At 48.0% G+C, this 14854-nt stretch overlaps 1 protein-coding gene across 1 annotated transcript in view; it reads right to left on the bottom strand.

Annotated features, from left to right (window-relative positions):
- Positions 1-13178, bottom strand: part of CORO2B (coronin 2B) — a 150081-nt gene extending 136903 nt beyond the window's left edge. Inside the window, exon 1 of the mRNA XM_038767117.1 lies at positions 12864-13178. Within this exon, the coding sequence (XP_038623045.1) occupies positions 12864-12878 (15 nt within the window). The 5' untranslated portion in view covers positions 12879-13178. The remainder of the gene's footprint in view (positions 1-12863) is intronic.
- Positions 13179-14854: the final 1676 nt, after the last annotated feature.

Raw genomic sequence — 14854 nt, 5'->3', positions numbered from 1 at the left:
GGTTTTCAAACTTCAATGTTAAAGACTTTTTTTCTTTATTCTTTTTTCTCCCAAAGAAGTGTCCTTCTCCCTACCTCCAACAGAACAAAACTAAGATAGCAACAATCTATTTTTTTATTCATTCCATCATTCAGTGACAATTATTGTGTTCTTATCCTGGGCAGACCACTGTACAGAACTAAGAGCTTGGGAGAGCCTTCGACTGTAGATTGCAAACTGTTCCCTCTAGACTGTAAGCTCTTTGTGGGCAGGGAACATGACTGCTACCTCTGTTGTACTCTCCCAACCGCTTAGTACAGTACTCCCCATATAGTAAACACTTAATAAATACCATTGATTGATTAATTGAGAGTATAATAAAATCAGACACCCTAACTGCCCTCAAGGAGCTTAGTCTAATGGGACTGTGGAATTTAATTGTCTTTAGAAATTTCTAAGGATGAGGGACACGTAGCCTTCTGGAATGGGGCAGAAGAAAACCTCCCTGAAAGCAGGGTTGGATGGGATGACTTTTGCTCTCTTACTGAGATTGTGCTAAGCGGTAATGTGGCTTAAGGGAAAGAGCCTGGGTCTGGGAGTCAGAGGTTCTGGGTTCCAGTCCTGCCTCTTCCAATTGCCTGTTATGTGACCTTGGCCAAGTCATTTTGCTTCTCTTGGCCTCGGATTCCCCATCTGTAAAATGGAGTTTAAATGCTAGTTCTTCTTCCCCCTTAGACTGTGATCCCCTTATGGGACAGGAATTGTGTCCAGTCTGATTATCTTCTATCTACCTCAGTGCTATTTGTGGCACAGAATAAGCGCAAAAAAAAATCCCACATGGTGTTCTATTAAAGTAGTCCCACACTTTCATCCTCTGTTCATTGTTGCTTTTTAGTCTGCCACAGCTTGGTATACTCCAATGCTTCCTCCTACCCGTAGTTTATTTTAGTGGCCATCTCCCCCGCTAGATTGTAAGCTCCTTGAGGGGTGGATTGTGTCTACTAACTCTAGTGGACTCTCCCAAGTGCTTAGTAGTTCTCTGAACAGTATAGGTATGTGCCCACTGATGTTTGATAGATTGATTACGAAGCTCCTCTAAAACTAATGTTAAGCATAGTAGAAAATGGACCATAAAATTCAAGCCTGTCACGTGGACTTTGAAAGAGCATGGGCTAAAATTGCTGCATGACATCAACACGGATATGATCACTGAGGCGTTTTTGACGTGAACCTTATGTGAGTTGCACGACTGAATGAATAAATATCTTCCAACACTGTCATAATGTACTCTCACAAGAATTTAGTACAGTGCTTTGTACATAGGGAGCACCCAATAATACTACTGATTGATTGATAGTAGGCGTGATCCCTGCCCTCAAGAAGCATTCAACCTTGCAGGGGTGACAGACGGAAAAAAATTAGAGAAAGTATGTTCATAGAAGCAGCTAGTAGAAGAGCCCAGGGCTGTGAGTTAGGAGATCCGGGTTCTAATCCTGAAACCCCCACCCGCCCCCCAGCCCTTGCCTGCTGTGTGATCTTAGGCAAGTCACTTAACTTCTCTGTGTTTCAGTTTTCTCATATGTGAAATGAGGATTGAATCCCTGCTCTCCCTCTCCCTTAGGCTGTGAGCCCCATGTAGGGCAGGAATTATGACTGAACTGATCATCTTATACTTTCCACAGTGCTTGGCAGATAGTAAGTGCCTAACAAATTCTATTATTATTATTATTCCCATTTTCTGACCTAATCAGGACTCTATCCTGCACACATTTATACAAAGCCTAATCCAGCCAATTGGTATGTGTCACTTGCATAATCTCCTGAGGTAAATTCCACCTGCTCACCACCCGCTGTGGTATTTGGTTTGAACTAACAACAGTCATGCTTCAGCAGGTATCTCCCCACCCCCACACCTCTATCTTGGTGCTGTGGGCAAATGAGAAGCCGCTTGCCTAGTGGAAAGAGGATGGGCCTCAGAGTGAGAGGACCTGAGTTCTAATCCCAGCTCTGCCAACTGTTTGCTGTGTGACCTTGGGCAAATCACTAAACTTCCCTGTGCCTCCGTTTTTTCAACTGTAAAATCAGGATTCAATACCTGTTCTGCCTTCTACCTTAGACTGTGAGCCCCATGTGGGACAGGGACTGTGTCTGACCTAATTAACTTCTACCTACCCCAGAGTTTACAGCAGTGTTTGACACATAGTAAGGGCTTAATACCATAAAAAAAATTTCATGTTTGCCCTGTCAACACCTTTCACAAGTGCGGAAATCTCAACTACCATGGTCCCTCTCAGCCTTTCTTTCCCCCCAGACTGAAAAGTCTTTCTCTTTGTCCTTCTAAAGAAGTCACACCACCCCTCTGACAGCCAATTGGCCAAGGTCTTATAGGAGGTTATAGACCAAATTTTTTGTTATTTCTTTATCTTCTTTCCAATTAGCTGCCAATAGGAGCCAAGATTGAATGTCCCCAGGGGGAAAGAGAAGAGATGGATGGAATGTCTGGGCCTTCAATGAATAACATATAAACTACAGTTTATGCAAATTAATATGTAAAAATAAAACTGAGTCAAGAGCTCAGGTAATTTTGGAAAAGGCCTGCAGCATTGATTCTACAAGCACCACAGCAGAGTCTTCCTTCCGTTAGTCAGCCAATTGTATTTATTGAGTGCTTCCTGTGTGCAGAGCACTGTACTAAGCACTTGGTAGAGGACACTATTCACTCATTCATTCAATCTTATTTACTAAGCACTTAATGTGTGCAGAGCACTGTACTAAGCACCTGGGAAAGTACTACAAAACAATAAACAGTGACATTCCCTGCCCACAATGAGCTCACAGACATCAATTCAAATAAATAAAATTACAGATATATATATAACTTCTGTGGGTCTGGGAACAGAGGGAAAAGCAAAAGGAGCAAGTCAGGGCAACGCAGAAGGGAGTGGGAGATGAGGAAAAGTGGGGCTTACTCAGGGAAGGCCTCTTGGAGGAGATGTGCCTTCAATAAGACTTTGAAGGGAGGGAGAGTAAATGTCTGTGGGATTTGAGGAGGGAAGGCGTTCCAGGCCAGAGGCAGGACGTGGCCAGGGGTCAGCGGTGAGACAGGCGAGAAGGAGGCACAGTGAAAAGGTTAGGACTAAAAGAGTGAAGTATGTGGGCTAGATTGTAGAAGGAGAAAAGCAAGGTGAGGTAGGAGGAAGCAAGGTGATGGAGTGCTTTAAAGCCAATGGTGAGAAGTTTTTGTTTGATGAGGAGGTGAAGAGGCAACCACCGGAGATTTTTGAGGAGCGGGGTGACATGTGTCGAACGTTTTTAAAGAGACTCATTCCCTGCTCACAATGAGCTTGCAGTTTAGAGGGGGTGACAGGCATTAAAATAAAAATAAATAAACTCCAGATATGTACATAAGTACTCTGGTACTGGGAGGGGGAATGAATAAAGGGAGCAAGTCAGGGTGATGCAGAAGGGAGTGGGAGAAGAGGAAAGGAGGGCTTAGGGAAGGCCTCTTGGAGATGTGCCTTCAATAAGGCTTTATAGGAGGGGAGAGTGATCATCTGTCAAATAGGAGGAGGGAGGGCGTTCCAGGCCAGAGACAGGAGGTGGGCTAGAGGTTGGCTGCAAGATAGGCACTTATAAGCCTTTTACCTATGCCAATGGTAAAAGTGTTAGCATCTTTGAGGGAGAACCTATCAGAGTTTGGGGTGTCCATAAAATCAACCAATCAATAGTATTTATTGAGCGCTTACTATGTGCTGAGCACTATACTAAGTGCTTGGAAGAGTACAATAAAACAGAGTTGGTGGACACAATCTCTGCCCTCAAGGACAAGATCTGTGCTATTCCCTCCTCAGGACTCATCCGAGTTGTTTTAACAGTAGGGGTAATGGTCTGCAGCAAGCTATCTTCACTGTCCCAGTGGTAATGATGGTATTTGTTAAGCACTTACTATGTGCCAAGCACTGTTCTAAGCGCTGGGGTAGATAAAGGTAATCAGGTTGTCCCACATGAGACTCACAGTCTTAATCCCCATTTTACAGATGAGGTAACTGAGGCAAAGAGAAGTTAAGTCTCTTGCCTAAAGTCACACAGCTGATAAACGGTGGAGCTGGGATTAGAACCCACGACCTCTGACTCCCAAGTCCGGGCTCTTTCCACTAAGAAAGAGTACACAGTAAGCACTCAATAAATGCGACTGAATGAACTAAGCCACGGTCCACTAGAGCACAGGTAATGAAAACCTACCGACTCTCCCAATTCTCATCCCATGGGTTGATCCACTGCACTCCATCCATCAATCAATAGTATTGATTGAGGTCTTACTATGTGCCAGGTTCTGTTCTAAGCACTGGAGTAGATACAAGGTAATCAGGTCCCACATGGGGCACACAGTCTTAATCCCCATTTTCCAGATAATAATAATAATAATGTTGGTATTTGTTAAGCGCTTACTATATGCCAAGCACTGTTGAGGCACCAAGAAATGAATTGACTTGCCCAAAGTCACAGAATGGACAAGTGGCAGAGTCAGGATTAGAACCCAGGTCCTTCTGACTCCCAGGCCCGTGCTCTAGCCTGGCTTCCCTCCTGTGCCTGCAGTGGTGTTCCTACAGCACCCTGGTTCCTCCACTTCCTCTCCCAGCAGGAACCCATCAGGAAAGAGGCATGGGAAAAGAAAATAATCAAACTAGTAAAGGGTGTGTCTGGTCTGTCTGTGTGGCTGAGAGAAGGATCAAATTTTATCTCAGGGTGCTGGTTGTGTTGAGCGTTTCTTGATTGCTTTGGAATATTGAAAGAGGCCACTAGTGAGAACTAAAGTCACTATCCTCCTTTCCTCTTCTCCCATTCCTTTCTACATTAACCTGATTTGCTCCATTTGTTCTTCCCTGCTCCCAGCCCCAAAGCACTTATATATAAATCTGTTATTTATTTATTGGTATTGTTGTCTTACACCTCCCACCTCCCCACCAAACCTCTAGACTGTAAACTGGTTGTGGGCAGGGAATGTGTCTGTTGATTGTTGTACTGCACTCTCCCAAAAGCTTGGTATGTGCTCTGCACACAGTAAGCACTCAATAAATAGAACTGAATGAATGAACAAATGTCCCTGTCGCATTCAGTCTATCATTTTTTTTCTTTAGTGGTATTTCTTAAACACTTACCATGTGCCAAACACTACAGTTAATGCTGGGGTAGACACAAACTAATTAAGTTGGATACAGTCCATGTCCCACATGGGGCTCACAGTCTTAATCCCCATTTTAGGGAACTGAGGCACAGAGAAATTAAGTGACAGGTCCAAGTTCACACAGCCGGCATTTCATTCACTCATTCCATCGTATTTATTGAGCGCTCACTTTGGCTGAGCCAGGATTAGAAGTCAGTTCCTTCTGACTCCCAGGCCAATCAATCCAAGATATTTATTGAGGGCTTACTATGTGCAAGAGCACTGGGCTAAGCACTTGGGGGAATCTCATAGAGTTAGAAGATACGATCCCCGATCTCAAGGAGCAAACAATTTAGTCAGGGGAGACAGACACTAAAATTAATTACCCGCAGGCCTAATTCCAAAATTCATTTGGGGGTTGGGGGAGCACGAGCTGGAGTCCAGTTAGATCCTGAGTTGGTGATTTTGGGGAACACAATTTGGCCAGCTCCATTCAACACCTCTGTCCCCCTCTCACTTTCTCCAAGCCCACAGCCTGAAACTGAATTCTTTTTTTGGGAGATTCCAAATTAAACTTCCATCCCAAAAGCCTGCTGCCACGTAGGTGCACTACGCCTCTCTCGACGGTACTGCGAGGCTGGGTTCTCTTTCTTTCTCCAAAGAAGTTTCCCAAATCTAAAATAAATAAAACATGGCAGAAGGCAAGAGGGAAGCAAAAATGTTTTGGCAAGGGAGACTGCGTTCCCAGAGAACATAGAGAGCTAATGTATAGTTTTCTTTTGTAGTTCAAGATGATGCCTTTGACAGTTATTTCCTCTCTAGGACTTTCTGCCAGAATTCTTTGTGAGTTGTTTGGAGTGGTGGTGGGGCTTGGTACTGCATCATCCTCCCTCCCTCCCTCCCCATCTCACTTGACTGAGGCTCTGACCCTTGGCTCACCTTGGCCAGGGACTCCCTTCCCCCCTGAAATCTGCCAGTCCCTCCCAGCTTTCAAAACCCTCCTAAAATCCCACCTCCTCCAGGCAGACTGCCTCATCTATTTATCAGTCCCTCTAAATGTATCAGCCTCCTCTAGCAGTTATGTGTTTATAACATGTCTACCAACTCTAGTATATTGTACTTTCCCAAACGCTTAATACAGTGCTCTGCCCCCAGCAAGTACCCAATAAATACCATTGTCTGATTGATTTTTTTATACCCACCTTCTGAAATTCTGAATTCCCTCCCTCGGGAGAAAGCAGCAACAAGGGAGAGCTATTACCTCAGCTCTGGCCCAGAGAGCTAAGAGGGAGGGAGGAGACTCGAGAGGAAGGTGCTGGGGAGAAGAGTGAGAGGAAGAAAGTCCTCAGTCAACTCTAATAATAATAATTGTGGTATTTGTTAAGCATTTACTATGTGTCAGACACTGTACTAAGCGCTGAGGTGGATACAAGCAAATAGGGTTGAACACAGTCCCTGTCCCACAAGGGGCTCACAGTCCCAATCTGCATTTTACAAATGAGAAGTGAAGTGCCTTGCCCAAGGTCATGCAACAGAAAAGTGGCAGAGTATAGATTAGAACCTTCTGACTTTCAGGCCCGTGCTCTAACCACCACGCCACAGCTGCTTCCCAAGCTCTCCCCCTCCGACCTCACCTCGCTGCTTTCCTACAATCCACTTTGTTCCTCTAACACCAACCTACTCGAAGTTTGGCCTGTTGGGAGGAACACAGCCCTGGGAGTTGGAGAATTTGGGTTCTAATCCCGGCTCTGCCAAATTACCTGCTGTGAGACCCTGGAGAAGTCATTTAACTTCTCTGAGCCTCAGTTTCCTTAACTGTAAAATGAGGATTGAAATCTTCCTCCCTCCAATTGAGACTGTGACCCCCGTATGGGACAGGGACTCTGTCCTTCCTGATTGGCTTGTATCTCCCCCTGCGCTTAGGACAGTGCTTGACTCACAGTAAGTGCTTTACAAATGCATCAATCTCATCTATCCTGCTGCTAACCCCTCATCCACGTTCTGCAACTCTCCCCACCCCCCTTTTTCACCAGACCATCACTCTCCCCACCTTCAAAGCCTTACTAAAATCAGGAAATCAAATTTCCCGACAAAGGCCTCATTTTCCGTACTCCCTCTCCCTTCTGCCTCACCCAGGCACTTGGATCTGTACCTTTTAAACTCTTGATATTGGCCCCACTCTCAGCATCCCCCACTTCCATACATATCTGTAATTTATTTTAATGTTTGTCTCCTCCTCTAGACCCTAAGCTCCTTGTGGGCAGGAAACTTAGACTAACTTAGACTACCAACTGTTGTATTGTCCTCTCCCAAGAACTTAGTACAGTGCTCTTCACTCAGTAAGCATTCAATAAATACCACTCAGTTGATGGACTGAGAAGGTGCCTGGAGGAGAGCCTGCTTCCTTTACAGTGCTCTGCACATCATAAGTGCTCAATAAATACCACTGATTGATTGATTCCTGTGCCCAAATCAGAGCTGAGAGGACAGCTATGACTTTTGAATTTGCAGAAAAGGAAGACAACGTCTTGTCCTGGCCCAGAGCCTGGACAGACAGATAGATCCTGCACTTCCTCCACCTGTGTATCTGTTCCCTTGGATCACTTCAGCTCAGACCCAGGAGGGTCAGCGAGGCTTCTTGGAAATTGGCTCTTTGGTTGACAGTCCCAAAATTAAAGGGCCTCCAGGTCTGAGCACCTTTGGGAATCAGCTTGGCTGATAATAATTTATTAATAATGATATTCATAATAATAATAATTTTGGTACTTGTTAAGTGTTTGCTGTGTGCCAATAACTATTCCAAGTGCCGGGATAGATACAAGTTAATCAGGCTGACACAGTCCCTGTGTCCCATGGGGCTCACAGTCTAAATTAGAGGGAGCGGGATTAATCCACATTTTACAGATGAGGTAACTGAGGCACAGAGAAGAGAAATGACTTGTCCAAAATCTCACAGCAGACACAGGACAGAGCTGGAATTAGAACCCATTCCCAGGCCCAGGCTCTTACTACTAGGCCATGCTGCTTCTCTGCAAGCTTCTCTTGGCTGATCCCCCAAGCGATTGTGGAGAGGCAAAATGAGGGGCCTGGAGGAAGCAGAATATCTCAGGTTCCTTCCCCCCACTCCTGTTGCCCTAGCTCACAGCACTGTGTGATTCTGTTTCCCCACTTCCTAGAATTTGGAGGGCAGTAGCTATTCACTGAGTGCTTTGAGATCCTGTCGTGAAGGGGCTGAGTGTGCCTGAGCCCTTGTGAAGGGCAAGTCAGGAGAAGAGGTGCTAGTCCTCTGTCGGGGTTGGGTAAGCTGAGGGCTGTCTGGAGACTAGGGGATGTTTGAGATGACCTCTCAATCTTCCTTAGAGGGCTCTTGGCTGATGGGCCTCAGGATCAGATGTATCACTAGAGGATCAGGGGAATCTTGTCTCTGTGGGAAGTGTTTGTTCTATGGTAGTCATCCAAGCATTTAGTACAATGCTTCGCACACAGTAAGTGCTCAAGAAATATGAATGATTGAATGAATGAATGAAGTGAGGGAATCGGGCCAAAAGTTTCAAATGAATAAAAGTTGGGGCATGGTTTACTTGCCAGCTGCTTTCCCCTTCAGTCCTGGCCCAGCCAGGTGCTGGAACAGACCCCTGGCTCCCAGCCCCAGGGGATCATGAGACCCCAGAGACTCCCAAGGTCTCAGGGAATTGGGGTTCCCCAGAGACTCCAGGGGGTCCCGAGGGATCTTCTCCCCATGCTTAACTTCTCTCTCTCTGCCAATTCTCCGCATTCTGTAAAAAACAACATTTCAATCTATCATTCGTATTTATTGAGCACTTACTGTGTGCAGAACATTGTAGTAATCATAATAATTATTATTATGGTATTTGTTCAGGACTTAGTATGTGCCAGGCACTGTACTCAGCAATGCGATGGATATAAGCAAATCGGGTTGGACACAGTCCCTGTCCCACACGGGGTTCATAGTCTCAATCTCCATTTTACAAATAAGATACCTGAGGCACAGAAAGTGAAGTGACTTGCCCAAGGTCACACAGCAGACAAGGGGTGAAGCTAGGATTAGAACCCATGACCTTCTGACTCTGAAGCCCATACTCCATTACACCACGCTTCTTGGGAGAGTATAATATAACAAAGCGTACAATATACAGTATTGCACATTCTCTGTCTACAGCAAGCCTACAGTCTAGAGATGACCATTTCCATGGAACTAGATGGAATAAGTACCTTCCCTTTCTGTCTCCCTATCAATCTGGGGCAGAGAATGTTGTCCAGGCCCTGAGAGAAAGTCACACCTCCAGACCCCATCCCATTGCTCTGTGGGGTTTCCATCACCCATGAGACCAACCAAAGCCACTGGGAATGGTGTCCTCTTTCCCCTTGACCCGGAAACTGCCCCAGGAGACTGGGACAGGACTCTTCCTCCAAGCAAGGCCCCTTCCCTTGGAACCAGCAGCATGGTATTATGGATAGACCTGGGTATGAATAGGTCTGGGAGTCAGAAGGACCTGGGCTCTAGTTCTGGCTCTTCCACTTCTTTGCTGGGTGACCCTGGGCAAGTCAGTTCACTTCTCTGGGCCTCAGTAACCTCATCTGGAAAATGGGGATTAAGAGTGTGAGCCCCACGTGGGACATGGACTGTGTCCAACCTGTTCATCTTGCATCTACCCCTGTGTTTAGAGCATTGCCTGGCACAAAGTAAGTGTTTAGCAAATACCATTTAAAAAAAAAAAGAAACAAAAACAAAAAACTTGCAGGATTGGGGTTGGGCCAGAAGTAAGGTTTACTCTAGGCTGGGGGTGGTCAGGGAACCTGGCTTGATCTGCACTGGGTGGCTACTTCCACTTCTGACGAGGTCAAGCATGGGGTTTCAAAGTCCTTCAGCCTGGGCCTAGTGCAAGAGTGTCTAGTGGGATCCCGGTGAACAGAGATTTTGGGATGAGGCAGGCCAGAGTGCAGAGGAAGTCAAGAAATCACAAAGAGTTTCCCCAGAATGGAAAGTACACCACCCCAACCCCACCCCAGCTCCCTACGCACACCAAATTTGTGCAATCAATCAATCAGTGGTATTTACTGAGTGCTTACTGTGTGCTGAGCACTGCGCTAAATGCTTGGGAAAATACCATGCAATAGAATTGGGAGACAAGATCACCACTCACAAGGAGCTTACTGTCTAGCTGGGGTGACAGATATTTAAAAATAAATTACAGACAGGGAAAAGTGTAGAATGTGGGTGATTACCCAGAATTCTCTTTTGCCCCAAAAGGCTTGTGGGCCATCCTGCCCTCTCTCTGTCTGTCTTGACAGGGTGGTTCAGCCAGTACCGATCCCCACAGAGAACCCAGGCCCAGAATACCCCGTCCCTTTCAGCTAATCCCCACATGCCTTGGGTCCTGAGAACCACTTGCTCCTTCTGTGAGACAGTGCAGGCCAGGGGAGAGGGAGAGGGAGGAGTGCGGCTGTTAGTCCTCTCAAAGTTGAGTTGGTGTGTGTGTGTGTGTGTGTGTGTGCACGTGTGTGTGGCCCTCACACAAAGCCTTGTGAGACTGCCAGCCCCAGTTCCACACCAACCCCAGCCTGGAGGGGTTCATCCGCCCAGGAAAACAAGTGGCAGGACAGAAGGGCCTCAGAACACTCCAAAACCCGGTGCCAGTGCCCGGCTCTGGTCCACCCATCTGGCCTGCCACCCCATTCAGTATCCAAACTGTCCCAATCAGAGTGTTTTCCGAAGAGAAAGTTAACATGAGGACAAAAGTAACATGAAGTGTCCCATGGAAAGACCCTGTTTCAAGCTTCCAAGCTCTCTCTCTCTCTCTCTCTCTCTCTCTCTCTCTCTCTCTCTCTCTCTCTCTCTCTCTCTCTCTCTCTCTCTCTCTCTCTCTCTCACACACACACACACACACACATATACACATCCACCTATCTCTCAGGCCCACTGGCCCCTCCAAGCCTCGTGAGGGTAAAGTCCTGGTGAATAGTGGATGGAGGAAATGTGGCCAGGCCTTCCCCAATTTGGACCCCTTGGCATTTTCTCCCTGATGGTGGTGTGTCTGCTTTGATCATCTGTCGGCCATCAACACCTGGCCCCAAGGCAGATGACCCCTGGGCCTGGCCCTTCCCCGGGGATGAACCCCTCACAGCCTGGGGTCCACCCGGGACAGAAAGCATGGAAGTGGCACTGTGCTTCCTAACCTAGGCCCAGCCCATCTCTAGAGGAAAGGCTCAATTAATCATGTTTATTGAATGCGTACTATGTGCAGAGCACTGTTCTAAATTGTTGGGAGAGTACAGTACAACTGAATTAGCAGACATGTTCCCTCTCCATAACAAGTTTACAGTCTAGGGAGCTCACCTCCAGATCCTAACTGAATTCCCAAGATGCAAAGAATAACCATAATAATAATGATGGCATTTGTTAAGCGCTTACTATGTGCGAAGCAGGCCCATTGGAGAGGAGGTAAAAACCTCTCCAGGGGTTACCCTAAGCATGTCTTCCCCCCAGAAGTTATGCAATAGGCTCAGACCCCCAATTTGTTGCTGTGACTCTATCTGCACCCTGCTTAGCAAGGATGGGTCTTCTATCTGGGATTTACAAATTTTCCTGCTGAACATTCACCTGGCTATTCTAGGGGTTGGTGCAGGTCCCTGAATCAATCAATCAATCAATCAATCAGATTTATTGAGTGCTTACTATGGTACAAAGTACAGTACAACTGAATTAGCTGACACATTCCCTGCCCATACTGAGTTTACAGTCTAGAAAGCTGTAGTAATAACTGAATTCATACCAATAACAAGAGTAACAGGCCATGTGTGTTAAACACTTACTATGTACCAAGCACTACACTAAACGCTGGGGTAGATACAAGGCAATCAGGACGTACACAGTCCCTGTCCCACATGGGGCTCATAGCATAAGGGGAAGGGAGGATATGTATTTAATTCCCAAGTTACAGCTGAGGAAACTGAGGCCCAGAATGGTTCAGCAAGTAGTCCAAGGTCATGTAGAAGGCCAGTGGTAGAGACGGGATTAAAAACTGGCGACCCCTCCCCATCTGAGGCTCAGCAGGCGCCCCACACCCCATCCTCCTGCCCCCCACCCCATTCCCCTGGCCCCGCTCTCCACCTGTAGAAAGAGATCAGGGTAAAATATCCGGACAAGTTGGTTCATGGGGCTGGGACAGGGTGGGCCGGCGGGGCTGGAGGTGCTGGGGGGTGGGGGGAGGAAAATGAGTTTAAATCCAAGGTCCTGGGCTGGGGGCTGGAGGGATGGGGGAGCAGAAGCCCGAGGCTCCGAGGAGGGACTGGACCCTTCCTCGGGGGGAGGGACCCCTAGGCGTTCTCAACGGGTTAAAAATGCAGCATCCCGGAGCTCCGGAGGCAAAACGGAGGCCGTCATCGCCTGGTTTCTGAACAAGAGGTTCACCCTCCAAGTACCCCCGGTCCATCACACACACACACACACACACACACAGACACACAAACACACAAACACACAATCCGATTGGTGATTTTTCTCCCGCCGCGGCCCCTGCAATAATAATATTAATTTTAGTATTCGTTAAGCGCTTCCTAAGTGCCAAGCACTGTTCTAAGGGCGGGGGCATCAGCGACAGAGCCGAGGGGGTCACGGGGGAGACCCCGCAGAGCCCCCGGGTGGGGAGGGGAGCCCGGGAGACCCGGGCCGCGGAGAGCCTGAGCCTGGGCGCCTTACCTTCGTGACAGTCATGCAGAAAGTCTAGGGGAGTCCGGCAGGCCAGGCGGAGGGAGAGGAGGAGGAGGCGGGGAGGGCGAGGTCTCTCGGGCTGTCCGTGTCTCTGGAGACCGGGGGTCGGCCGGCTGACTGCCCCGCAGAGGAGGGGGGCCACCCCTCGCAGAGGCTTCCGAAGCCGTCCTGGCAGGCCGGGCCCCTTTCTATCCCTCTGGCCTCTGTCTGTCTCTGATGGCAGCAGTGATGTCAGGCCGTGCATTTATAATGCATGAGCCTCCTTCCCCGCAGGAAGGCGAGGCAGGAAGAAAGAAAACCCTGGGAGGGGGAAAGAAAGAAAGCTGGCAAGGAAATCGGCGGGGACGGGGAGGGGAGGGGACGGGAGGGGCGGGGGGCGATGGACCAGGGCGGGAGGAGAAGGATCGTCTCCAGTCGGTTAGCGGGGCTGAGGGCCATTGGCACCGCGCATCTGGGAAGGGACTGGAAACCGCACGGAAGCACCTGCTCAACTTGGAAGATCCATTCGTTTATTCATTCATCCAGTCGTATTTACTGAGCGCTCACTGTGTGCAGAGCACTGTACTAAGCGTTTGGGAAGTACAGTTCGGCCACAACGGGCCGAACAACGAGCTCGCGATCTAGAAGACATACAAACCAAACAAGTAGACAGGCATCGGTAGCATCAAAACAGGCATCAAATGAGAGTGGACCCCTCCTTTTTCTCCCCTGGCCCCCCAGTCCCCCCAATCCTCCTCTTCCCTGCGGCTGGGACTCGGGTCGGTCCTTCCACCTCGCCTCTTTCCAGCGAGGGGAGATGTCCATTCTAAATCGGCATTTATTAAGCGCTTACTATGTGCAAAGCACTGTTCTAAGCGCTGGGGAGGTTACAAGGTGATCAGGTTGTCCCACAAGGGGCTCACAATCTTAATCCCCATTTTACAGATGAAGTAACTGAGGCACAGAGAAGTGAAGTGACTTGCCCAAAGGCACCCAGCTGACAATTGGCAGAGTCGGGATTTGAACCCATGACCTCTGACTCCAAAGCCAGAGCCAAAGCCCTCTGAGCTTCAAGCTCCTCTCGACCTCCAGTGACACCTCTCTCTATAATAGGGCGAGCTTCCATGAATACCCATCGGCTTCGTGACTATTTTCATCAATGCAAGAGGGTGGGCTCATGCTGACCTAAGGAGGAAAGGGGATACCTCTCCTCTTACCCCTCACCCACACACCCCTTACTGATTTTTTTGATGGCATTTATTAAGCGCTTACTATGCGCAAAGCACTGTTCTAAGAGCTGGGGAGATTACAAGGTGATCAGGTTGTCCCCTGGGGGGCTCACAGTCTTAATCCCCATTTTAAAGATTATTTCCTTTCAAGTTGGGTCCATGACCCAGAGACCCCGCTGCTCAGTTTGCAAATTCATTCAATCATATTTATTGAGTGCTTACTGGGTGCAGATCACTGTACTAAGAACTTGGAAAGTACAGTTCAGCAACAGATAGAGACAAGCCCTACCCAACAACGGGCTCACAGTCTAGAATGACCAGCCCCTACCGCAGAACCACCCCCAAATGGCAGGCAGGACACATCAGGAATCAGCACAGTGGAGGTAGGGGGATTTTCTTATGTGGTCAAGGGCAGGGACCCATGGAGTCCACCATGGTCCTTGCAGGGTTTCCTGGCCCCTGTGCCAAGAACCCTGGTGGGTGGCATAGCATAGGGGGAGAAAGTTTCCACTTCTGGGGAATTTGGGCCATCGCGGCAGAGGGAGGATGATGAAAGGTTGAATTCTGCTTTGGAGGTGGTGTTTCTCTGAGCATCTCCGGAGATGAGCATATGGAAGGGTCTTCCTGGAGGAAGTACACCTTCCAACCCCATACCAGCCAACCAGGAGCCCCCTTCACTCTCAGAAGTAGAGGTTTATACACAAACAAAAATATTCGTTGTAGAATTTATTAAGTGCCTATAGTGTACTAAGCACTGTTCTAAATTCTGAG

This window comes from Tachyglossus aculeatus, chromosome 26, assembly GCF_015852505.1.
Source record: "Tachyglossus aculeatus isolate mTacAcu1 chromosome 26, mTacAcu1.pri, whole genome shotgun sequence".
NCBI classification, from domain to species: domain Eukaryota; kingdom Metazoa; phylum Chordata; class Mammalia; order Monotremata; family Tachyglossidae; genus Tachyglossus; species Tachyglossus aculeatus.
This window is presented reverse-complemented; position numbering and strand designations above follow the sequence as displayed.